We start from the raw sequence: 27,091 nt of genomic DNA on the forward strand, positions 1-27,091 counted from the left end.
TAAGTAATTTAAATATTCAACTGCTTTAGAATTTGTTTTTTTTTTTAACTTCCTAAAAATCTTTTCAAAACTAGCAGGAAACCTGAAACTCCTCAATTTAAGAAAATGAGATTAAAACCTTTCTGTGTTCTTTCTTTTACGTTGTTCTTCTAGGTATTTCCTAATTTATTTCTAGCAGCCTTGAAGCCAGCCATCCAAGTTTCAAAGTGTATTTTTTTAAAAAAGGTTACAATTGCCACTACCCTGCTTCTTGGCCTCCCCCCACCCCACCCGCCCTCCTCACAAGTCACCCTGGAACTCCTCAGAGCTCCCTTTGGGGTGAAGTGAGGTGACAGAGTGAGAGATACAGTATCAGGGACCCACTGAAAGTCAGAAGACCTCGGTTTGACTTCTATCTTTACTGAATACTAGATCTTTTATTTGGCAAGTTGGGGACCTTTCTGAGGCTCCATTCTTCCTGGAATCCCCTCTTGGCCTTCCCTGAAAGTTATAGGGTGGTTCCACATGAGATCCTTTATGTCGACGTATCTTGCTAAATTCTGTAAAAATGTTCTGGCAGTATTAACACTGTTCTAACGTCACTGGGAGAGGAGGAATATTCTGGCTGGCATGATCAGAAGGTTTTCTGTCTTAGAAGCTTTGAAAAAGTCCAAAAGCCTCCTAGTAAGTAAATCCAGTCTGACATTTCTCTCTCAGATTATTATCTCGGGCTAGAGAAGCTGCTTAAAACATGTGTTATCTTTTAAATGGAATGTTTATAGATTATCAGATATGAGTTCTAGTGTGTATACTAATTTATAATGTGTACATTCACCATTATGATACCATTGCTTCTTCATTAGTTTACTTTCTACTTTTAAAAATTTCTAGCCCATACATTTTCATCTTACTGTTCATATTGTTACCTTAAATTTATATCTTATATTCAGTCTTGACTGTAAAAGGCAGATAAGCCGTGCATGTCTCTCTATGTAATTATGTGTTTGTTGTTTCTATATTTAAAAATCATTGATAATATATGAATGTATCACAATATTTTATTATACATTTTTACTTCTTAACTTGAAGAGGAAGTATTTTGAAGTTTTGTCTTTCTTTGTTTTTCCTTAGAGCCACCAACCCATCTTTTAAGGAAGTTTTGTCCCGAATCGAGTCCCACGAAGACTGTAGGAACTTACCCATGATCTCTTTTCTCATTCTCCCCATGCAGAGGGTGACCCGCCTTCCCCTGCTGATGGATGTAAGATGTGATCTGGTGTCTCTTTCCTCTGTGGCTAGCTGTGCTGCTGCAAGTCCAATTAAGAAAATTATTCTTACCCCACTTAAATTATATCCCTTCTGTAAAATGCCCCAATTAAGTGAGAAGGTGCTGTTCAGTTGGAAAGTCCCACCTGTGTCTAATATCTTTGGAAATTATCTTCAATTTAGGCTTGTGGGGTCACTCTGAAGAAGTTAGATTATCCCTCATTTTCTTAACATTTTTTGAAATGGGAAGAATATTGACTTCTTGTAGTCAGGAGTCCCGGATTCCTTTTCCGGCTGATCCACTAGGCCTGTGACCTTGGGCAAGTCACTTAATCTCTTTGGGCCTCAGTTTCCTCTGGTTGACCACTAAGATCCCTTCCCTGTCACATTCCAAGATGATGAGGTGCTTCCATTTCGCACAGGAAGGAGGTCCTCTACAGAATCACAGGGCATGAACCTGCCCTATTTTGCATTGCTCAGAATGAGTGAGGAAAGTCCAGGCATCCGTCTTATCTTAGGAAACATTCATGAAGAAAACAAGTATGTGATTTTGAATAGTGGCTGGGAGAAGAGTTGAGACTGCCAGGTCGGAAACACAGCTGGGAGGACAGCCAGACGGTAGCTCAGGAGGCTGCACACTGGCTGGGCTGTACCTGCAGGGGCATCCGTGAGAGAACGGGGTGGCCCGACATGACTCTCATCCAGCTAGAGGGGCAAAGAGTCTCTCTTTTTTTTTTTAATTGAAGTATAGTTGATTTACAATATTGTGTTAGTTTCAGGTGTACAGCAAAGTGATTCAGCTTTATACATATATATTTTTTCAGATTATTTTCCATTATAGGTTATTGTAAGATACATACTGTGTTTTACAGTAACTCCTTGTTGCTTATCTATTTAATATATAGTAGTATGTATCTGTTAATCCCAACTCCTAATTTATCCCTCTCCTGCCTTCCTTTCCCCTTTGGTAACTATACGTTTGTTTTCTGTGTCTGTGAGTCCTTTGTTTTGTATATAGATTCATTTGTATTATTTTTTAGATTCCACATATGTGATATCATGTAATATTTATCTTTCTCTGTCAGACTTCACTTAGTATGATAATCTCTAGGTCCATTCATGTTGCTGCAAATGGCATTATTTCATCCTTTTTTGTGGCTGAGTAATATTCCATTTTATGTATCACATCTTCTTAAACCAGTCGTCTGCTGATGGGCATTTGGGTTGCTTCCATGTCTTGGCTATTGTAAATAGTGCTGCTATGAATATTGGGATGCATGGATCTTTTTGAATTAAGAGTTTTTGTCTTTTCTGGATATATGCCCAGGAGTGGGATTGCTGGATCATATGGTAGCTCAAAGAGTATCTTTTTGATCAAATTAAAATATTTTGGCATAGTTCTACTTTACAATGGATAATGTTAATATAATGTCAGTTTTGACATACTTGGTTTTACAAGTCAAAATACAGGGTAAAAATAAAGCAAAAAATTACAGTCGAGTAAGATTACAAAATAAATTCCATTTTCTCAATTCCATTATAAATTCCAAGAGCTATTCTGAAGAAGCACTGAAGTTTAGAAACGAGTGAAAGCGTGTGATCACGCTCGCTTTGCTGGCTCTGCTGCACGGTGAGGGCAAGGCTCAGCTGTCATTTCAGGATTCACAGCACCTGCTGCTCTCCAAGGCCACCTCAGTCTACTCCCTTTACACCCTTCCTTGTCCGTTCCCTGTGATTTATGAACTTCTCTCCTTGTAAATATTGGGAAACTTGCAGTTTTGTGAATCTAGCTCTGATTTTTAAAAAATCAGTATTTATCATGTCTAAGAATAAAATGAAATCAGGTTATCGAAACTAAATTTTGGCTCTAAAAAGGTTTATTTCCTGTGCCTAATAAGACTTTTATAGAAATAATGAAACTTTGACACATATAGGAAAATACTAATTTTCAAACTTTACTATTTTTTAACAAGACATGGTTGTTTTCTAAATGTAACATTTCTAGTAATGTTATGAATTTTCAGGATTGTTTCTTTTTCTTCTTCTGAAAACGCCTTTTAGCCGAGTTTCCTTAGATTCTGTATATTCTGTGATCTCAGCCTTTTTTAATATTCTCTCCCTTTGTGATTCTGAGGAAATTGCTTAGATAGATTGGGACTCACAAAATCTAATATACATGTTGTAGATACCATGTTGGAGGTTTATGCCATGATTGCCCAGTAGGCTCTAAACTTTTTGGGGTCAGAGACCGTTTTGAGATTGTGAGTGAAGCTGTAGTCATTCTCCCTAGAAAATTCAGTGTGCAAAATTTTACCTAAAATAACTGAAGTGTGGAAAGAAACTATGGACTCAGCATGCCTGCTCCCAGAGACAAAGACTAGTATTTTTCAAACTGTTTTTGTACCCATTAGTGGGTCATGAAATCGATTTTTGAATCATGAGCAGCGTTTTTAAAAAATGAATATAGACTAGAACATGTGGTATATGATATATACATCGTTCATAATGTAGTTAAATATTATTTCATAAAAAACTTGTTTCATTTTTGTGTGCATGTCTACTGGTTGCAGTGTAAAAGTATTTCTTGCAGTGGGTCATAGTCAAAAAGTTTTGAGAACCATTAATATAAATCCATCGATGGTACACTCTACGCTTCTCACATATCACATGTAACAATCCTGACTTCTGGATTTATAGACTTGGTGTTCGTCTGCATTTAAGGTACCAGTGGTTTCCTAGTTCCTAGTGTCTTCCACCTCTGCTGGATGCCTGTTGCCCTAGTCTGTTTCCCATGTATGAGAACCTGGCCACCTGGGCAGAATTTAAATGTACCTAAAACATGGTCTCTTCAATGTTACTTCATTTGGAGATTTAGTTAAGCTTGTTAATTGAGGTGAACATTTTTAACAGTTGAAATAGTTCTGTTGGCTTTGAATGGGTATAGTTTCAAAAGTTTTACATAATTCAGTATACCTTCAGTTGACCTTCTTTGAACTCGATTTTACCATCGCAAAAATAGCAGTGCAAACATATCAAGGGAAAATCCAGCAGCCGTTTTTTTGATCGTTTCATTCACATTATATCATCTGTAAATATAATAAGCTCTAATAATAATGATGATGGTGATCATTAATTTTGTCATTCATTGAGAGCCTACTGTATGCCAGGTATTCATAAAAAACTTTACATGCATTATCATTTAACTTTTATAACAACCTTGTGATGTAATTGCATTATCCCAGTTTTACAGATGAGGAAACTGAGGTTTATAGAGTCAGGGTAGGTGACTTGCCCAAGGTCATGTAGCTAGTCAGGAGCAGATCTGGAATTTGAAACCAGGTTCAAGTCTATCCTCTTATTTAACTATCCTCTGGATTAACATGGATCCTGTGCTTTTAAAGACTATCTCCTAGTTTTGTACTCGGATTTTAATGTCATCTTCAGACTCATCCATAGTATTGTGTTCAGCATTGTTAAGTTTGCTACAAGTAAGACTCTATGACTGGACGTTGGTTTTGTTTTACTTGGTAAAATAAATCAGTTGATTTTGTTCTTCTTTTACTTGATTGCAGACTATCTGTCAAAAGACACCTAAGGACTCTTCAAAGTATGAAGTCTGCAAAAGGGCCTTAAAGGAAGTAAGCAAGGTAAGTGTTGAGAGGCTCATTACACAGTAATGGGATCACCCATTCAGATCTCTCTGAAGAGAACATGTCTGAGTTTGATGCTGAAAACTGGTAGATTCTCATAGCCATTTGCACACCATTCTTTGGGTAGTCGAAAAACAAAGCAATGTTTGCTGTACTCAAATGAAACTGGTATTTTTACTGTTTCAGACAGTCTTGTCTTAAGGGCCTTTAGATATCTCATTTTCTTTTGGTGTCTGAATTCGATAAGTATTTACTGAGTATCCACTACAGTGCCAGGGACAATGCCAGCCCCTGAAAATATGGGGATGAATAAGACATCGGTGGTTACTGCCCTTGTGGAATGTGCTGTGTAAAGGGGAAGGCAGACATTAAATAAGAATTACAGTAAAGGATGATGAGTGACATAAGAGGGAAGAACATAGTAATGTTGAACCTGAAGGCTGACGCAAGAGTACTGTTGAATTCTCCACATTCTATAAACATGTTCCCAAAGACAGGAACGTGTTTATAGAATTTGGAGAACTAGAATGTTCTTCATGTGATGAGAGCCCAGTTCAGGAGAGAGAACACTGAGGAACCATGTTAGGGAATTGTGGATCTTATCCTAGGATGCTGTGGAAGCTGTAAATTCATGTGCTGTGAAGGTGATGGTGGGGATGAGCTCCAGTGATGAGGCCTTTGTAGTTGATGAGGCTACAGATGATAGGGGCCTGTACTGATGTGATAGTAGGATGGAGAGAAGCAAACCTACAGCATAGGGGAGGTAGGCATGGAGAGTGTTTGGGTGGGCATATTTGCGGACAGAAATCAAGGAAAATAGTCTCTGGCTTGTGCAACCAGATGGATGCTCTTGTTTATCTCTACAGTAGGAACATAGGGAGAAGCTGATGAGTTCCATTTAGAATGTGTCGGAACTGAGATTCCTATAGAACATCCAAGTCAGGAGCTCAGTGGAGAGACTTGAATTGGAGATATGGATTTGTGAATCATCAGCTTAGGGATGATTTTTGAAGCTGGGAGAATGGATGCAAGTACCAAGGAGTATGTATAAAAAGAAGAGTAGTTGGTGAGTCCGAAGTACAACTGTGAAGAGCACCGGACTTCATCTTGTTTAGGGGAAAGGAACCAACAGAGGAGACTTGAAAAACAAAACAGAATGTACCAAAGAAGGAGGAAAACTTAATCAGTGGTCTGGCAAATTGCATGTAATATGGTGGAAGGAAGGTCAGCCCCATTGGGTGCTCCTGAAAGACAAAGTGGGATAATGATTGATGCGTTCACTGGGTTTATTTATCATCAGGTGGGTTGTGTCCTTGGAGAGGTGGGTGTGGAAGCCAGATTGGAGTATGTTGAGGGCTGAGTGGGAGGTGGGAACATGCAGCCAGCTAGTGTAGCTGTTTCAACAATCAGGCTGAGGGTAAAAAGACAAAAAGAGAGCTGTAGTTGAAAGGGAAGTGAGGGAGGGTCTTTTTTTGTTTAAAAGATTAGAGAAATGTGGGTATGTTTAAATGCTAACAGGAATATTTAGCTGCGAGAAAGCAATGGAAGTTATGGGAATCAGTGAGGATACGGCCCAGGGGAGCAAAGCTCATGATCGCATCAGAAGCATCCGAAATAGCTCGAAGCCTCACATTACTTCTGAGTTTGGTGCATCTTTCTACCACTTTATTGTGAAGCACTTTTTGTTTTAATCAACTTTAAATTGACTCTATTTTACTTTTCCTTGCCAATAATAACTACAAAACCATGGGTTTTATGAGCTGGTTGTTTCTTTATATATATAATGAAGTGAATCAGCAATATGTATACACATATCCCCTCCCTCTTAGACCCCCCAGTCCCACCCATCTAGGTCATCACAGACCACTGAGCTGAGCTCCCTGTGCTATACAGCAGGTTCCTACTAGCTACCTATTTTACACACGGTACTGTATTTATGTCAGACCTAATCTCCCAATTCGTCCCACCTTCCTCTTCCTCCTCTGTGTCCACACGTCCTTTCTCTACATCTGTGTTTCTATGCCTGCCCTGCAAATAGGTTCATCTGTACCAAATTCTAGATTCCACATACATGCATTCATATACGATGTTTATTTTCCTCTTTCTGACTTACTTCACTCTGTATGACAGACCCTAGGTCCATCCACATCTCTACAAATGACCCAATTTCATTTCTTTTCATGGCTGAGTAATATTCCATTATATACATGTACCACATCTTCTTTATCCATTCTTCTGTTGATGGACATTTAGGCTGTTTCCATGTCTTGGCTTTTGTGAATAGTGCTGCTGTGAGCATAGGGGTGCACGTACCTTTTTGAATTAGAGTTCTGTTCAGATATATGCCTAGGAGTGGGATTGCTGAATCATATAGCAACTCAAAATATTTTTAGTTTTTTGAGGAACCTCCATATTGTTCTCCATAGTGGCTGCACCAATTACATTCCCACCGACAGTGTAGGAGGGTTCCCTTTTCTCCACACCCTCTCCAGCATTTGTTATTTGTAGACTTTTGAATGATGGCCATTCTGACTGGTGTGAGGTGGTACCTCATTGTGGTTTTGATATGCATTTCTCTAATAATTAGAAATGTTGAGCATCTTTTCACGTGCCTATTGGCCATCTGTATGTCTTCTTTGGAGAAATGTCTATATGGGTCTTCTGCCCATTTTTTTTATATTAAAAATAAGTTTATCTGTGTCTTAGTCTGTTTTGGCTGCTAGAACAACATACCGTGGACTGCATGGCTTATACACAATAGAAATTTATTTCTCACAGTTCTAGAGGCTGGAAGTCCAAGATCAAGGTGCCAGCGTGGTTGGGTTGGGGCCCTCTTCTAGCCAGGTTGCAGACTTCTCCTTATAGCCTCACACGGCAGAAGGAAGCTAGGGAGCTCCCTGGGGCCTGTTGTAGAAAGCACTACTGTAAGTCCCCTACATACGAACAAATTCAATTTGGAGAGCGCGCTTGTAAGTCCAATTTGTTTGCCAATTTGTTTGTAAGTCCAACAAAGTTAACCTAGGTACCCAACTAACACAATACTGTACTGTAATAGGTTTATTATACTTTTCACACAAATAATACATAAAAAACAAATGAACACAGAAAATAAAACATTTTAAATCTCACAGTACAGTACCTTGAAAAGTACGGTAGCACAGTACAACAGCTGGCATCCAGGGGCTGGCATCGAGTGAACAGGCAAGAAGAGTTACTGACTGGAGGAGGGAGACGAGGCGGGACATGGCAGAGCTGAAGGATTGTCAGCAATAGGAGATGGAGGGCAAGCTGCAATTTCATTCACACCTGACGTTTGTGGCACAGGTTCTGGTTCCTATGTGGGACTAGATGCATGTTTGCATCTTTGAAAGTTCGAAACTTGAAGGTTTGTATGTAGGGGACTTACTGGAGTCCCATTTGTGAGGGCTGTATCCTCATGACTTCTAAGCACCTCCCAAAGTCCCCACTTGCTAATACCTAATATCGTCTTCAGAGGTTAAGAATTCAACACATATTTTGGGGGGATATGAACATTCAAACCATAGCAATCTGTCAACCACTTGAATGCATCTCTTGCCCCATCAGTGGTCTGCACATCCCACTTTGGGAAACACTAAGTGAAGAAATTGGTATGAAATTACCTAAGGTCCTACTGCCCATGGGTCTCTCCTCCAGGACCCCAAATCCTATGGGGGGGGGGGAGGGTCTTTAGGAGAAGCTATTGTACTTAGAGAAGTTCCAGCCTTGGCCATAAAAGAGATTGTGTCAGATTTTGTTTGGTTGTTACTGAGAAGTTGGAAAAGAATTCACACAGAAGAGAAAGGAGGAGGGTAATAGTAATTGAATTGAACGAGCAGTGATCCTTAATTTTTTTGAGACTTTTACATCCCAGTTACAGTAGACTGCTACATTCCTTCAGGTGTCTCTGGTTCACTTGATGTGACACTGGTTCTTTTAGGAAAGGCTGGCAAAAATGTCATGTAACTGCCTTACCTGGATACTTACTGTATGAAGGACCCTCTGTGAAGAAGTGCTGTTCCAGTGAATTGTTTTTTCTAAGGCAGCGTTTCTCTCTCTTGAGTAGGAGTCCTGAATATCAGGATTTTTCCCGCAATCTCCTAGTGTTGTAGGGAACTGAGGTTATCAATACAGCCAGCTTAGGGATTCATCTTCTTTTTCATTTGTGCAGGTTACTGATGGGGTTTTATAGATTCTGGGAAAACAATGTCAGTATTTTTAACAAAAAAACTGTGTACATAGAGCATTTATGGTTCAAAATCAAAATGCAGAATTTCAATAAGAATTGCTTCCCTTATCGGAAATGAAAGAAAGTGGGAGTTCCCAGTATTTATTTTAGAGAGTGAAATTTTGTATGATGAGGCCCAAGTTTTTAGAACCGGACTCCACCTAAGGCCCTTGGGCAAGTCTCTCTAGATAGTTATTCATTCTTGGAAAAAATGAGTAATGTCTTTTTTGGTAATTAAAATGCTAATGAAATTTCTTTGCATAGTGTGAATAATACTTCAGTGAAATTGTTCCTGTATGTGGCCGACGTGACGGTGACAACTTACTGAATTGGGGCTTTGGAAAGACTTACTGACTTAGTCAAACAACTCAAAAACAAGAAAGATGTTTCTATCAAGTGAAATGTGTATTTATTCCAGACTTTCGGCTCAGATGCTGGGGCGGAGCCGGGGGGAGGGAAATTTCCAGGGAATCTGATAGTTCAGCTGGTGCAGAGTCGTGTCTGGTGTCTAAGGAGTGGTGCTCAGGACGTGGTTTCTTATGCCAATGAAATCGTCCCTGCTGCTCTCTTTTATTTACTCTCCTGTGGAAAGAGAATAACTGCTTTAACGTGCACCTCATAAAACTTCTACTTCTATTTGGAGATAATATTAAGTTATAAGCTTTTCTCATAGTGGCAGAAGAGCCAAGTTCTCTTGAATCTTTTCTTGTAACTTACTGCTTCAGCTATTTAAAAGAGGTAGATATCTATCTGTTAACATAAAAAGATCTCTAAGCTGTGTCAAGTGAAGAACATTAAGTTGCAGAACAGAACAAATAGTGTAATGACATCTAGGTAATAAAATGTGTTTATTTTGATGTGTTTAAATTGATGACATATGTATGTCATCAATTTATAGAAATAGTACCCAGAATCATACACATCAGACTTTCAACCATGGTCACTGATGGTAAAGGGAGAGGAGAGCAGAAGGGAGGAATTAATAAGGTTTTTTTCCTTCACTCCAAGTACTGCTCTGAAAGAATGCATTTAAGGTTTACAGAGATAACATTTTAAAAATAATGTAATCAGTAATCTTGTCAAAGATAGTGACTATTGCCATTTTATGGCGTGTCCTTCCAGTGGATGTAAATGTACACTTACACATGGATTCATGTGGTACCCATTTCATTTACTCTTCTAAATAGTGCTGCATGGACTATGGCCTTACATAAATGATTGTGCTCCTCTGATGATTTCTGTTGAAAAGTTTCCAGAAATGGGTTTATTGGGGGAAAAAAAGGTAGGTATGATTTAAAGACCCCCAAGTGCCTTCAAGAAAAGGTATCCATGACAACCAGAAGTATTTCTAAGTGTCTATCTTACTTTGCACTCCCCAGCATCCAATATTCTTCTCATCTTTGTGAATTTGATAGATTGAAAATATTTTATTTTTGTTTCAATTTATATTTCTACATTAGAGAGATTGAGTTCTTTTTTTGCCACATAAATTTGGCCTAAAACAAAAAATTCAGCCAAATTTAATAAAGCTTTGACAGACGCTAAAGGAAGGCACGGCTTTAATATGTGGAGGCTGATTTTAAGAAAAACACTATATCCAAATTAGCGCTTGTCCCTTCAACACAGTCATTAATCAGAGTCCACTAATGATACCATTGCTTGATATATTTTGGGGGAACTTTTTTGTTCTTAATACGCCTTTGGAGGTGGCGGCTGGTGGAGTCTATGTTTGGAAGTTTAGGAAATAAAGATTATAACTTTATTTTCCATTTTCCCTTTCATTTTAAAGTGGGATAACTAAAAAGGAATTGCCCCCCCCCCCTTTTTTTAAGTGGCTTATAAATGATCTCTGAAGGCAGTTTACACATTAACATTTGCTGAGCGTTCCTTTGTGTCTTAGGTACTGGGCTGGGCACTGAACTAACAAATATGGAAATTTCACAATCTCTGCTCTCCAGTCTTTTTAGAGAGGTAATACCCAAGATGAGTCCTGAAAGACAAATAGGGGGGTATAAATCTAGATAAGAAGGAGTCAGTGGGACAGAGTGGGGTGAAGAATGTTCAGGTAGAGGGAAACACACGTGCAAAAGTGCAAAGGGACGTGGAAGGGTGTGCGGCTCTGAGCAGAGATTTGGTAAGACTGAGGCCCAAGATAAGAGAAACAGGAAGTTAGGGATCAAGTAAGTAGGTGCCAGATCATGGTCTTGCTAAGACTTAATTCTGAAAGCTTCGAGGAGCCTTTTAAGGATTTCAAGCTGAGGAGTTGCATGATTAGATTTGAACTTAGGGGCTTTCCTGGTGGCGCAGTGGTTGAGAGTCCGCCTGCCGATGCAGGGGACACGGGTTCGTGCCCCCGTCCGGGAAGATCCCACATGCCGCGGAGCGGCTGGGCCCGTGAGCCATGGCCGCTGAGCCTGCGTGTCCGGAGCCTGTGCTCCACAACGGGAGAGGCCACAACAGTGAGAGGCCCGCGTACCGCAAAAAAAAAAGATTTGAACTTAGAAAGATTGAAAATGTTTTTCTGGATGACACATAAGGGTAGGGCAGAAGTGATGGCAGAGAATTAGGAGGCCAGTAATCCAAAGGAGAGGGAGTTTGAGCCTGAGTGCGGGGACAGGGCGGCTGGTGGATGAGTGGACAGCAGGACGGCAACATGAATGAGACTTTATGAACTGTTTGGATGTGGAGGACAAAGGAGCCGGAGGCATCTGAGTGGTGAGGACCCAGCTTTTTGGCTTGGGGAAGCGGATGATGCTGGGATTGATCACAGAGAGAACACTGGGCCGGGGGAGGGGGTGATGAAGGTAGTGTTGAGGTTTGGTCGTTCCATCCTGAGTTTGAGATGGCTCTGGGGGACCCGAGAAGAGATACCGTCCAGGTAGTTGGATGTAGAGCTTAGGGAACGGACCAAGTCTGGGAGCACAGATTTGGGAACTATGAACATATATTCTTCAAGAGAAATCATAAAAATACCCTGAGCAGCGGCTGCTTGATTGGATTTTGTTCTGTCTTAATCCTTTTAGGATATATATATTATTTTAAAGTCACTTTTTTTTTTTTTAAGATTTTTTGGTTGTGGACCATTTTTAAAGCCTTTATTGAATTTGTTACAATATTGCTTCTGTTTTATGTTTTGCTTTTTTGCCACGAGGCATGTAGGATCTTAGCTCCCTGACCTGGGATCGAACCTGCACCCCCTGCATTGGAAGGTGAAGTCCTAACCATTGGACCACCAGGGAAGTCCCCCTTATAGGATATTTTAATTACAGTTGCCCCAGCCCAGCCAGGATATTTTCTGCGCCTAGCTTTGATCAGGTGCAGCCATCAGTCCCTGCATCAGTGAACTACTAAGACCATTCAGACCTAAAGATATGCTGGAACTGAAGACAGGTATACCCTTTAAGCCTAGAATATCTGTTAGGAAACATCCAAGTGTCCATCAGTGGGGGACTGAATAAGTACACTGTGGAAAGCACATATGGTCGTAGCATATGTTGCATCCTATCACTCCTCTGCTGAAAGCCTGCTGGTGGCTTCTCTTTGCACTTAGAATACAATCCACACACCTGAAGAACTTGCATGCCTTGACCCTGGGCTGGTCCTCTAGTTTCCTCTTGTGCCATTTTCCTGTGTCCGGACCTTTTACTTTCTCAGACACACGGCACTTTCCCAGTGTCAGCCCTTTGCTCCTGGGGTTCACTCTGCCTGGACCAGCGCTCTCCATTGATTTGGGTGCTAACTCCCTTTTCTCCTTCAGCTGTCAGCCCAAATGACCTCTCAGGGGAGGTCCTCAGGGGAGGAACCCCTGTTTTTTCCCCCCCTTTAGGATTTCAGTCTGTAATTATTGTGTCTGCCCTTCTTTTATGAGGATGGGGATTGTGTACCTCTTAAATGTTGTAACCCTAGCATCTGACACATACCATGTACAAGATAAACTTTTTTTTTCAGTGAATGTCATATGTATAAGGCGAAATATTGGCAAGTGAAAAAAATTAAGTCACAGACAAGCACTGAATAATCCATTTACAAAAATTAGAATTTCTACACATTATATGTGTGTGTTTATATGTTCATATAAGCATAGGAAAAAAAGAGAAAGTGTATAACCCATCTTGTTTCCAGTTACCTCCGTGGAGTAGGATTAGGTCAGAGCCTTTTATGGCCTGTTTTGTTTACTTATGTATTATCATTTTTTATTTTTTACAGTAAGCATATGTAACTTAATGAAGCAGTAATATTAAAGTAAATCTAATCAGAATTTCTAGCTTCGCTTTTAACAATTACACGTCTTTATGGCCAATGATCCTTGTTATGGACAAGTTTTGTAGATTTTTCAGTTAATAAGAAATTGCAAATACAAAGTTTGTTTTGGTTTAGTCCAGTGAACTAATAATTATGTATTAGGTACAGTGTAAAGGAGAAACTCCTGTGTGTCTCCTCTGTGCTCAGTACTCTACCCACAGAGCACTTCATTTCTGACCCTTGTGGTCACCAAATGTGTGGGGTTTTTCCCCACACCAAGTAGTTCTGCTGAACCAGCTGGGTGTCTTACTGTATTGAGTTCAGTTCTCACTCCACCTGGAGGTATAGCATCAGATCCCACAGGGTAAGGGCTCAAGCCCGCAAGACTACACCCCCAACTTCACTTCAGTCGCTAATCACAATTCCAGGTTGTTACCTGTGCTTCTGACCCACTGGCTATAAATCAAGTTCCCATGACCCCCTCATCAGGTTTGATTAATTTGCTAGAGGGGCTCACAGAACTCAGGAAAACAGTTTACTTACTAGATGAGTGGTTTATTACAAAGGCTATTCAGGGATAAGAATGAACAGCCAGATGAAGAGATAAGGTGAGGTCTAGAAGGATGCCACCCTCCCAGCATGCAGGAGTGTTCTTGTTTACCAGCCTGGAAGCTCTCCAACTCCAAAGTTCAGAGATTTTTATGGAGGCTTCATTATGTAGCCGTGAATTATTCTATCACTGTCCAATAGTGATCATGTTATCTCCAGCCCCTTTCCCCTCCCTGGAAGCCTGCAGGGCTGAAACTTCCAGCCTTCTTTTTAATCACTTTGTTGGTTCCCCTGGCAACCAGCCCCATCCTTAGGGGCTTACCAGAAGTCACCTCATTAACATAAACTCAGACGTGGTTGAAAGGGGGGGCTTGTTATGAATAACAGAAGATACCCATTTCACTTTTATGCCCTGGAGCTATTTCAGGAACCGGTAGCAAAACTAAATTATAACCAGAGATGCCCCTGTGGCTCTTACATAGGAAATTACAAGGGTTTTAGGAGCTGTGTGCCAGAAACCATGGAAAAAGACAAAATATATATTTTGTTTATTATAAATCATGATATCACAGCTACTCATCAAAGGACTATGAGTTTGTTCTGTTTGTAGATAAATCAGTAGTTCTAATTAAACTGAATTTCCCTTAGCTTGACCATCCTTGAAGAATCATTGACCATTAGGTTCCAATGGAAGGCTTTCCTCTTCCAGCATCCAGGTTACTGGTCACATGCTTTGCATGTAGAATTCTGCTAAGAATTTGCCTTTGAAGTCAGTGGTCTGCCCCCAGCTGCTCTGATATGAAGTGGGGAGAGAGGTGCAGCTTGCTCTGAGGTTGGTGATGTTCCCATGGGTGAAGGCAAGGAGGAGGGGCAGAGGAAAGGAGCAGAGTGGAGTGGACTGGACCATTTGAGGAATCTGCCAAGTGTATGTGGAGGGCATCGTGTGATAACGCACAGAGGATGTGTGTCCCTGAAAATTCTCAGGACATTTTTTTTCCTCTGTCTTCACATCCTGATGACACCACTTCCAACTGGGTACAAAGTCTTGACTGTGTGAAACTGTGAGTTCTTTAACTGTCTGGAATGAGTCTCTGGAGCTTCCACAGTGCTAATTGTTTCCTGTGAGATCTGCATTTGAAAGTGCGGTTTCTCTCGTTCACCTCTTAACCCTCCTTATTATCCTCTGTTTCCAGTTGGTTCGACTCTGCAATGAAGGAGCTCGGAAGATGGAAAGGACTGAAATGATGTACACAATTAACTCCCAGCTGGAGTTTAAAATTAAGGTATTCTCTCATACTTCTTCATAAATAGATTTGTTACTGCTCCTGCTTAAATCTTATGCGAATAAAGAGATAGTTGAGGGCGACAAAGTGGAGAGGAATTTGCTTTTCACAGCAGGGCCATAAATTGATTACAGAGAGGCTAGCAGGGGAAATAGCAGATGCTTTGCTTTGGACAATTCAGCTCTTGCTAATACCAGATAAAGTGACCTTTCCCTAGGCCACAGAGTTAGGTATTATCTAACCGGCACCTCCTTTTTTCCCAAGGAAGACACCAAACTTGAGAAAAGGGTGGTTAAAAATAATAGAATTTTAGAATAGAAAGGAGATTCCTTTAGTATTCTCAAAGTATCCTGCAAAACAGTGGTATCCCACGAGCTGGACCAGGGTGTTCTCCTAAATCAAATAAGTACACTCCTTTCTCAGTTTGCACAAAAGGATTACTAGTGAATTGTTCTTTTCAAATTTCTTTTTCTCCCATAATTCTTCTGTGCATCTATGCTGCCTGCTACTGCGTGTCTCATACTGCTCAGGGGCAGATGACAGGACGGACAAAGAAGGAAATAACAGTTAATGGCGAGGCCAGGCCATGGTCAGCTCCTTTGCTGGCTCACAGTTCAGTTCTTAATGGGTGTGAGTGTTCATGGTTGTGATTCTGTTTCGTTTTATGCCACTTGAATTTAATGAAGCAACTTAAAGCGGTCATATTTTTTCATAGTGAAAGTGTTGCTAATTTGTGCAGTGGGATTAGAGCGATCGTGGCATTACGCAGATAACTCTCTGCTGTGTCATATAGTTTGAGGGCCACTGATATAGTACAGCTACACCCTTTTATTTTATAAATGAGGGAAATACAACCCAGAGAATAATTAATTGTTAACAGGGTCATTCGGCTCGTGGTGGCAAAATCAGGACTAGGGTCCAGACATCCTGACTTGCAGGTCAGTGTAAACTCTTCCACTGTGACACCCTGACTATAAAGATGTAAATGCAGAAAGGTGATCCATGATTCTTCTTAGAAAATGATGGGTACTTGCTAAAAACAGCGTGTGCCTGCACGCGCACGCACACTTTAGTTATTATACGCTTGTGTAGAAATTTACGGCAATTTCAAAACCCATTTTTTCCCATCCTTCAAAAAGAATCCTGTCCTTCACTTTCATTTGTTTCTAAGTATTTTAGAAAATATATCTATACATCAAAAGATTCTTTTTAATCCCCTCTTTTTTAAAGATGATAAATCTCTAACCATTTCCATTTTAAAAGTTGATAAGTCCTTCCCTAACCATTTTTCTTTTTCTTTCTTCACTGATAATCAGTTGGTTTAAGATACCTTTAAGCTCTGTTTCTCTAGAACCACAATTAATTTGTAACTGAAAAAATACTTACCCCAAGGGTTCTTAAATATAAGTGATTGGGGCTTCCCTGGTGGCGCAGTGGTTGAGAGTCCGCCTGCCGATGCAGGGGACACGGGTTCGTGCCCCGGTCTGGGAGGATCCCACATGCCGCGGAGCGGCTGGGCCCGTGAGCCATGGCCGCTGAGCCTGCGCGTCCGGAGCCTGTGCTCCGCAACAGGGAGAGGCCACAACAGTGAGAGGCCCGCGTACCGCAAAAAAAATAAATAAATAAATAAGTGATTAACATCAACTGAGTGCATGAGTTTTTGGTTTTTTGTTTTCTCTTGGTTCAATGATTAAGATTGCAAACTTAAAGGAAAGTATTCTAAGTTTAGATTTATAATGAAGGACTTAATTCAGACCACTTAGAAATACTAATACAACCTTAAGACCTCATTTCTGTAACACTTTATGGATAGCAATGGACATTTTTATTCAGTTCATTTCAAAGACGCGAAGACAGATGTTCAAAGAAGTTAAGTGGTTTGTCCAAGCATGTGCATTCTTTCAACAAATTTCATGAGCACCTTTGTGGACTGAAGTGGGAAAACAAAAGCACGATCCCTGCCCTCAGGGAGCTTACCATCTAGTAGAAGACTACAGAAATACAAAGGAGTGAGCCAAGTCTACAGCTGTTATGGGAGATAGAAGAGTTTTGAGAACACCAGCAATGGAGAGGGCGTGGCCGGCCCTAAGAATGAGGGACAAAGGGGTGGGGAGCTTGTAGCAGCCAGGCAAGGCTTCATACTGGAGGTACGCTTGAGCTGATCTTGAAAGGAGAGAGAGAAGGGTCTTCCAAGAGTGAAGAGCAGGAGCAAATGCACAGGACATGGTTTCAGCTGCTGTAGCCCAGGAATTGCACACTTTCAGTGGGGTCGAGGCAAGCGGGGCAGAACTAGAACTCATGGGAAGGGCCTTGTGTGCCAAAAGAAGGAGCAGAGCCGGATCATCTGGGAGCCACTGAAAAGTTCAAAGCGTGGAAGTGACACAGTCAGATGCGCATTTAGTAAAGATGACCTTAGCATCATAGTAAAAGCCTTTTAAACTTATTCCAAATCCAGAAGTCATTAAAAGGAAAATTGATCGATGTGAAAATATAAAAAATTTCTCCATAGAGTGAAAATTAAAGGGTATTTAAAAAGTGAAAAGGGAAATAGGAAGCTGGGAAAAAAAATTTAGAACTCACATATAGATAAAGCGTTAATATTCCCAACATATAACCTCAAAGTGATAAGAAGAAGAAAAGGAAAAAATCCATTAGAAAATTGCAAACTAGAAAACTGTCCTCAGAAGAGGAAATACAAATGACTGTTAAACATCTGAAAAGATGCTTTACTTCATTCAGAAGAAAATTGCTAATTGAAATTAAAATAATGTATTCTACCACTTAGATTTATAAATAATTCAAAACATTTTATCAGTGAGTTGTTGGGAAAGCCATGTTTATCTGTTGCTCGTGGGAAAGATTGTTATAACCCCAATGGTGGGCAATATGTCAATAGCTATCAAAATTACAAATGCAAGTTACTATGACCCAGCAATTTTACTTCTAAGAATTTATCCTATTGATACACTCATGAATGTGTAAAATTACACACACACACACACACATACAGACATACACACAAAGTTACTGATATGGCATTGTTTTAATTGCAAAAGATTAGAAACAACCTAAACATCTATCAATAGGGGACTGATTAAATAAATTATAGTATACCTAAATTATGTAAGACCGCTCAACTTAAAAAAAAATGAAGAATTTTAGGAATCTAAAATTCTATCTTACATTATTAAGTGAAAAAAGTAAGGTGCAGAACAGGAGGAAAAGAGAGTATAAAAGTTGCTTATGTGTAAGAAATCTCTGGAAAGTTATAGAAGAACAGTAACAGTTACTACCTTGTAGGGGCTGTAATCAGTGGTTGGAAACTGAGTAGATGAGGTACGGGGTGGGAAGGAGGTTGTCCACTTAATAGGTTTTCATAGGACTTTTTTTTTTTTTAACAACCCCCCTTCCCACTCTACACACATACACCAGATTCAGTTTATTATTTTAAAAATGTATTACAGCAGCTATGTGGAGGGTAAGTTGGGAATGTAATAAAACCGGAGGCAGAAAACCAGTTTGGAGACTGGAAGCAGAGGCAGAGAGATAAGCGGTATGCCTGGAGGAGGGCTGTAGCGGTGGTACCGCAGGTGTCTAGTCTGGTCGACTGGATGGAGAGTCACACCATCCACCTAGGTAGGGAATCCAAGAGGAGGAACGACCCTGAGGGAAAGGTAGCGGGTTCTGTGTTGGTTCTGTTTGGTTTATGGTCCTACCGTAGCCATTACTGCCATGAAAATATTTACTGAGTATTTACTATGTGCCATTTTCACATAGTCTCATTGAATTCTCACAGGAACCCCATGAAGTATCTAATTATTATTCCCATTTTATCGTTGAGGAATTCGAAGCTAGGAATAGTAAATTATTTGCTCAAAGTCATACACCAAGGAGTACTGAAGCCTGGATTCAGATCTGCGACTGACTGCAGCGTCCACATTCTTAACCATGGCAGCAAAATAATGCTAGTGTTTTTCTCATTTGAAGGGGATAAAAGCTTATATATATATGTCTCTGTGTGTGTGTGTATTAGATATTTATGTATGTATGAATGTATGTATGTATGTTTACTTACATGTGTTTTTCATTTTTAAATTAGCAAGTTTCTGGCCGAGTATCATGTGCTGTACGTGGTAATGTGAGGGGTGAGGAGAGTCCACCGGATCGGCACAGGAAGCCAATATTAAGAGCGTGGACTCTGGAGCCAGCCTGCCTGAGTTCTAGTTGTAGCTCCACTACTTACTAGCTGTAGGACTTTGGGCATTACTTAACTTTCATTTCTTAGTTTTCTGAACCGTAAAGTAGGACTGATAATGGTACTTTCCCTCATGGAGTTATTGTAAGGATTAACTTAATTAATGGGAGGGCAGAGTGGAGAGTGACTGCTCAGTGCATATGGACTTTCTTTTTAGGGTAATGCAAGTGTTCTGGAATTAGATAGTGATGATCACTGCACAACACTGAATGTACTAAAAGCCGCTGAATTATATGTATACTTTAGAATGGCTAAATGATGCATTTTTGTCTCAATTTAGAAAAAACTTGTTCTTCCTTGTCTCACTGGCCCATAAAATTAGTTAAATTTTATGCTGAGGCTGGTTTTCTAGGATGCTAAGTAACACCAAAAAGAATGAAAATCTTTTCTCCATGGGAATTATATCAGTACCTTTAAGGATGTGTTTTTGTTCATGAATTTTTCTTTCTTTTTTTGCGGTACGCGAGCCTCTCACTGTTGTGGCCTCTTCCGTCGCGGAGCACAGGCTCCGGACGCGCAGGCTCAGCGGCCATGGCTCACGGGCCCAGCTGCTCCACAGCATGTGGGATCCTCCCCACCGGGGCACGAACCCGTGTCCCCTGCATCGGCAGGCGGACTCTCAACCACTGCGCCACCAGGGAAGCCCTCTTTTCTTATTTTTGATTCACACCTGGATTCTAGTCTTAGACGAAGCTTCTAAACTGTGGGAATTCACTTAGGAGCAATTTGGGCTACTGTGATTCTTCTAAATATTTTGGTCATTTTTATAGCTTCTTCTTAAAAGAAAGCCATCTGAATGAGTTTAATCTTTCAACAATAAACTGAAACAAAAAACATTTATAGTATCAGATTTTTGTTTTTTAAAGAAGCATAGACATATTGCAAGCCACCGTCAATTTTAGATATACATTGGAAATTTATTTTTGCCCAGTGGAGTATGAGGTGTTCATAAAACTCAATCTGTTTTAAGAACAAGAGTTAACTGAAGCCTGCGTGCCTAGAGCCCCTGCTCTGCAACAAGAGAGGCCACCGCAGTGAGAGGTCCGCGCACCACAGTGAAGAGTAGCCCCTGCTCACAGCAACTAGAGAAAGCCTGTGCACAGCAACGAAGACTCAACACAGCCAAAAATAAAAAAAATTTTAAAAAAGAAAAAAAAGACCAAGAGTTAAAAAAACTTTCTTCCCCGTCCTCTAAACTAAGAACAGTCATAGGGTGCCATTACATAATACTGTCATTGGTTTATCCTACACACGCAATAACAAGATAGCAGTGCGTTCCCAGTAGTTGCAGCCCTGTGGCAGGACCTAACCTGGCTCTGACTATTTGTGGTGACCTCTTGTGTGTGCTGGTGGGGTCCTCCTGAGTTATCTAAGCAACCTCTCTGTCACCTTTTAAGTCTCAGCCATAGTCTGATTTGAGATTTAGAGGCTGAAAACTACATGAACTCCTTGAAATAGCCAGTTTTGAAATTTTGAGATCAGCCATACTGTTTCATCTTACATGTTAAATCTTCAGGAAAATAGTATATAACTGATGAGCAACCTTCTTATAAACGTCCTTTATAAATTAAAAAAATATGAAATCCTTTCTTAGCGTTCTTATTTCCTCCCTAATATCCTCAATTTCCCCTTTGGCTATTTTTAATCATTATTCCCTGAAATGGATGACATTTGGTTGCACCACACTTACTAGAGTTATCTTTTGTGTGTCCAAGAACTTTTGCTTATTTTTATGGATGTCGTTTTTTCAATCAGATTTTTGGCAGTAAGCATTTCTGGTAACTTAAAAAAAAGCTCTCATGGGTAAGGATCATTCTGAGGTTTTGAGAGTTTTCCAGTTGGAAACTGTAAACTGAATAAAGAAAAGACAGTATGCAGTTCCTTGAATATAGCCTTTTCTATGAGAGTAAGATGGATTATTCTGAAAGAAGTTCATTTTCACAACCAGAAAATGGCATGATGCTTTCAGGGATGAACTTCCATGAGGGAAACTACCATAAACTTAAGCAAAGGTTTTCTCCAGAATACAGCTAAGTAGATAATCAATAGATAAAACATTCGTTTGCAGGGTTTTTTCTTTCCTTTTGAATAAAGTCTTTTTAGTTCATGAATTGAATGCAGACTTTTTAATTTGTCTCTTTTTAACCGCAGCTATCAATGTTTTTTTCATATGTTTGGATTCTGATTTGTGATATTTAAAATAACTTCAGTTGATACCAATAGGTTTCCTTTTGAGGCTTTTCAGTTTTAAGTGACTCCTTTTCCTTTTGAGGCTTTTCAGTTTTAAGTGACTCCTTATCAATCTTCTTTTCAGTTAAGAGTTAATGGAAGGGTAATAACTTTTGGTTGACCCAATAACATTTTCTGATTGAGTTTTAGTTTTTATATAGGCAAGTTAATATTAATAGTTTATTTATTTATTTTGTTTTGTTTTTTGTGGTACGCGGGACTCTCACTGTTGTGGCCTCCCCCGTTGCGGAGCACAGGCTCCGGACGCGCAGGCTCAGCGGCCATGGCTCATGGGCCCAGCCGCTCCGCAGCATGGGGGATCTTCCCGGACCGGGGCACGAACCCGTGTCCTCTGCATCGGCAGGCGGACTCTCAACCACTGCGCCACCAGGGAAGCCCTAATAGTTTTTTATATTGGAAAATAAATTGTTCTTCCTGATTTTCTCTTGGAGAATGTGCTATCCTTCTCTAACTGTATTTCACTATTACGTACTTGTTATATACACTATTATATAAAATAGTGATGTATCATTTGTTTGAATGTAAGTTTTATACTTTACTTTCAATTATCCTAAAAGGACTTTACTTTGGCTTTGGGTACTGAGTGTTTCTCTTTTTGTAGCCTTTTCCTCTAGTCTCCTCTTCCCGCTGGTTGGTCAAAAGAGGTGAGTTGACAGCCTATGTGGAAGACACTGTGCTTTTCTCAAAAAGGACGTCCAAACAGCAAGTCTACTTCTTCCTCTTTAACGACGTGCTCATTATCACCAAGAAGAAGAGGTAAGCCTTCTTGTGGCGTTGCTCGCTGTACATCCAGTTTTGAAACTCTGTAATTCAGACACCTGTTGGAGGTGATCATCCTTTAAAAGCTTGAGATGTTAGGTGTATAGTTTCTACACATGGACTCATACAAGCCTCTGTGCTTCATTTTTTTAAAATTACCTCTACAGCGAAGACTTGAATTGTTACCAGCATCATTATCCTAGCCAACTGCTGCTGGGCTTTTATAGCATGCAAACCTCTGCTCTAAACATTTGACAGGTTTATGTTATTGGATTCTCTTGACATCCCTGGGGAGGCAACCCTCTTAATATTTTGTTTGTTTGTTTGTTTGTTTTTGCGGTACGCGGGCCTCTTACTGCTGTGGCCTCTCCCGTTGCGGAGCACAGGCTCCGGACGCACAGGCTCAGCGGCCATGGCTCACGGGCCCAGGCACTCCGCGGCACGTGGGATCTTCCCGGACCGGGGCACGAACCCGTGTCCTCTGCATCAGCAGGTGGACTCTCAACCACTGCGCCACCAGGGAATCCTCTCTTAATATTTTTGATCAGCATTTTTCACAGTTCTTCTGCCATAGGACCTTTGTATAAAACAGACAAAAGTTGCTCCGGTTGAGAACAAGCTGGGGTGTGACTCTAGCACTTCTTGTAACTTAATTTAAAATCCACTGCTCTTAAAGATTGTTAGAAAATCTTTAGAAAGATTAGATTTTTTTTTTAGAAAAAAGTTTCCCCGTGACTGGGAAGATATTAGCAATACTCCCTGCTTCAGGGAAGAAAGTCAATCCCTTGGTTGGCAGAGTGTTTATTCCTCTTACTTTAGACTTCTGGTTGTGGAATCAGGTCCTGCTCCAGAAGGAATACTGTACAAGCCTTTTCTTTACAGCATTTGTTCTAACCGTTCCCACTCACAACACACACACATGCACACGCACATACACATACACATACACATATTCCCCTTAGCCCTTAGCGCTGCCTTTCTCTAGGGAGCATTCTTTATTAAATGTACTCAGTATGTGTTGGATTATAAAATATTTTCCTGCTGTTTCTCCATAAATAGTCCGTCTTTCCTAGAATATGAACTTAGAATGAAATTATAAATCTGTGGTTTGTTATTTCCACATATGAAGGCGATGAAGGTAGGCTGAATTGCTGGCATATGATAGGAATAGTAGTAGTTAGTTCACGGGGTACAGTTTAGACAAAGTAAAGAGAATCATGGAAACAGGCTTCTGTGGATATATAAAATTAATGCCCAAATTTATCATGAAATGTTTATTCAAATTCTACTTCTGAGTGGCTGACATTTTAGCTTGAAAGTTCAAACTAAATTGAAACAGAGGTTGAGCTTTTCTTTCTGCTCCTTTTAATCAGACTGTATTATGAATTATTTAGGCTGCTCGGCTGTCGAGGTGACATGAAAACTTTGTATGGTCTGCCCTGAAGAGCCACAATGTGACGATGATGAATACATAAAGACGCTGATGATTATTTTTCATACTTAGGAAAATAGTGTTCCCATAACTTCAGGAAGAGATTATTTCTCTTACCTGGGACAGTTTAAATAGTTCTAGTAGTTAAGTAAATTTTATAAATACAGATTGGAGAGGAATTATAATTTTTGTATTTTTGTGTTTTGTTGGTTTCCTATGAGATAGCATGTTTCTTTGGCTTTCTTTGCGATGTTTTGTTTTTAGAGGAGGGTGATTATATATGACTCTTCAAATGCCAGAACTCTTGACTTTTAACATCTTCCAGCTGTTGAAATATTTGTTCTGTCTCAATGGACCAAAAGCTTTCACTGAATTTTTGATTTTTAATGATAAAATATACATTGACAGTACCAAGCCAATTTTTTTTTTTTTTTTTTTTTTTTTTTTGCGGTATGCAGGCCTCTCACTGTTGCGGCCTCTCCCGTTGCGGAGCACAGGCTCTGGACGCGCAGGCTCAGCGGCCATGGCTCACGGGTCCAGCCGCTCGGCGGCATGTGGGATCTTCCTGGACCGGGGCATGAACCCGTGTCCCCTGTACTGGCAGGCAGACTCTCAACCACTGTGCCACCAGGGAAGTCCCCAAGCCAATTTTAAACGTAAATGTAGTTTTGCTATGGTGATGAAAACATTAAGGGTATTAAACCAGTATGTCACAACTTCTATTCTTTTTTTTTTTAAAAAAAAGAAACAACGTTTTTTAAAAAAATATTTATTTATTTGGTCGCACTGGGTCTTAGTTGCCGCACACAGGATCTTCATTGCGGCATGTGGGATCTTTAGTTATGGTATATGGGATCTTTAGTTACGGCATGGAACTCTTAGTTGTGGCATGTGGGATCTAGTTCCCTGACCAGGGATCAAACCCAGGCCCCCTGCACTGGGAGCGTGGAGTCTTAGCCACTGGACCACCAGGGAAGTCCCGCAACTTTTATTCTTGAACTTGCCTAGAACCCAATAAATACAGACTTTTGAAAGTCAGAATTGAGATATATGCTATTCTACTTAGCAGTGTACTTTGCCCTCCACAGGAGATTTTGCCATTATATTTAATGTTGCACTGTGAGCTATTTGTTTCCTTAGATATATTTGCACTTCTGTGTTAATAAAAGAAAGAAATACAGCTTCAATGGAGAGGGCAACCCTGAGTACCTAACTGCCTTTACCAAAACTGGGGTTTTCTTGCCTTTACCAATTAGCTCATCATATTTCTAAGGTGCTCTTGACTCCGAGAATAGCATTGGAGGTTCAAGTTGTTTATGACCTGAATATTTGGTGAGGGTGACAAGCAGACCACAGAGTCTTGATAAACAGACTGGGTTAAAAATGTACAGTATGCACAGCCGTATTTCTATTATAGCTTCAAGGAGGCAGCTACAAATGCTTTGCATGCCAGAGACAGCCATGAAGGGGATACAGCAGCTTTGAACAAGGCAATCGCTTAGGCTTGGCTACGAGGTACAGATGAAAGATAACTACGTATGCCAGCTCTGTAGGACTGATCCAACTGCCCACTGCCTAAGTAGAATTCTAGGATTCAGTCAAGGAGCTTAGCTGCTGGGACTCCACTGGTTTTCAGCTTCAGGGAGACTCCCTGGCTACTGGGAGGGACCGCTTGGGAGGACAGTTACTCTTTCTCCGGTCTGGCAGAAGGTTTATGCTGAGATGGTTTATGCTGGCGGATGGGATGAGTGGCTACCTCAGCTCTGCAGTGTGTGTGTGTGTCACTGCTAGTGCTTGCAGAGTGGCTAGTGACCATGCCTCTGTCTTCTAGGACAGGAATTTTCACTCTTTTTTTATTTTATCTTATTTTATGATTTTTAAAATTTTTTTTGCGGTACGCAGGCCTCTCACCATTGTGGGCTCTCTCGTTGTGGAGCACAGGCTCCGGATGCGCAGGCTCAGCGGCCATGGCTCACGGGCCCAGCCGCTCCGCGGCATGTGGGATCTTCCCGGACCGGGGCACGAACCCGTGTCCTCTGCATCGGCAGGTGGACTTTTAAGCACTGCGCCACCAGGGAAGCCCTTCACTCTTTTTTAGACTATCAAAAAGAAGTTTAAAGTTTCCATTAGCTCTGGACAGCTTGTGAGTCACCGTATTGATAGTCTGTTCTGTCAGATTTCAGAAGGATATGTGATCGGTTTGACTACTTTGGATGAGAAAGTGAATTCTTGGTACTTGAAGCTTTGACTGCACGTTGTCTGGTTACTTCCAGAGCAGAGTTCTCAACTCGGCACTATTGAAGCCCTACAGTTCGTTGTTGTAGGGGGCTCCCTATGCTGTGTAGGATGTTTTTGCAGCATCCCTGCCCTCTACCTACTGTTTGCTAGTGGCGCCTCCCTCCCAGTTGTGACAACCAAAAATGTCTCCAGACATCATCGTATGTCCCCCAGTTGAGAACCACTGTACTAGAATGATGGCAAACCGTCAACCAGCTTTGCCTTCAGAGGTGTGCAAATCTATCAGACCTGTCACAGCAGTAGCAGTAACATTGTAATAAAAAAGGAATAGATTGCCATGCTGTACTCATAGATTAATGAATAATAACGTTATAAAATCCAAGTTTTGCCCAGCGATAACTTATAATTAGTTATCCATTACAGCGCACAGACTACACCCCGATGTACAACCTTCTGGATTAAGTACCATTGTCCCCGGTTTTGAAACGTGAAAACTGAATTCAAGACCTAAATAGGTTCAAACTCCCCAAACACTTACTTTGCAAGGTAGTTATCTGTCTTCTTGTCTCATTCAGTGCCTTGTATCTGGCTTAGGTCTTCCTTTTCAATTTCTTCTGAAGCTAAAAACAGTCTTCCTCCCTGTAATAGTTTCTACAGCTGCTGTAGCAAAGTACCATAAACTGGATGGCTTTAAGCAATAGGCATTTATTCTCTCATAGTTCTGCAGGCAGAATTCCGCAATCAAGAAACTGGCAGGGCCACGCCCCTCCGAAGGTGGTGCTTGTGGCAGCGTAACTCCAGTCTCTGCCTCTGTCTTCATCTGGCCTTCTTGCCTCCTGTGTCTCTGTGTGTCTTAAAATCGCCCTCTCCTTATAAAGACACCAGTTATTGGATTTAGGGCCCACTCTAATTCGAATGGTCTCATCTTAACAGATTCCATCT

General features: G+C 40.7%; 1 protein-coding gene across 1 annotated transcript in view; it reads left to right on the forward strand.

The window, feature by feature from the left end:
- Positions 1-27,091, forward strand: part of ARHGEF26 (Rho guanine nucleotide exchange factor 26) — a 148,176-nt gene that overhangs the window by 81,130 nt on the left and 39,955 nt on the right. Inside the window, exons 7-10 of the mRNA XM_024769139.1 lie at positions 1,111-1,240; positions 4,818-4,892; positions 15,126-15,215; positions 22,322-22,476. Of these exons, the coding sequence (XP_024624907.1) occupies positions 1,111-1,240; positions 4,818-4,892; positions 15,126-15,215; positions 22,322-22,476 (450 nt within the window). The remainder of the gene's footprint in view (positions 1-1,110; positions 1,241-4,817; positions 4,893-15,125; positions 15,216-22,321; positions 22,477-27,091) is intronic.

Source organism: Neophocaena asiaeorientalis, unplaced genomic scaffold (assembly GCF_003031525.2).
Source record: "Neophocaena asiaeorientalis asiaeorientalis breed wild unplaced genomic scaffold, Neophocaena_asiaeorientalis_V1.1 scaffold118, whole genome shotgun sequence".
NCBI classification, from domain to species: domain Eukaryota; kingdom Metazoa; phylum Chordata; class Mammalia; order Artiodactyla; family Phocoenidae; genus Neophocaena; species Neophocaena asiaeorientalis.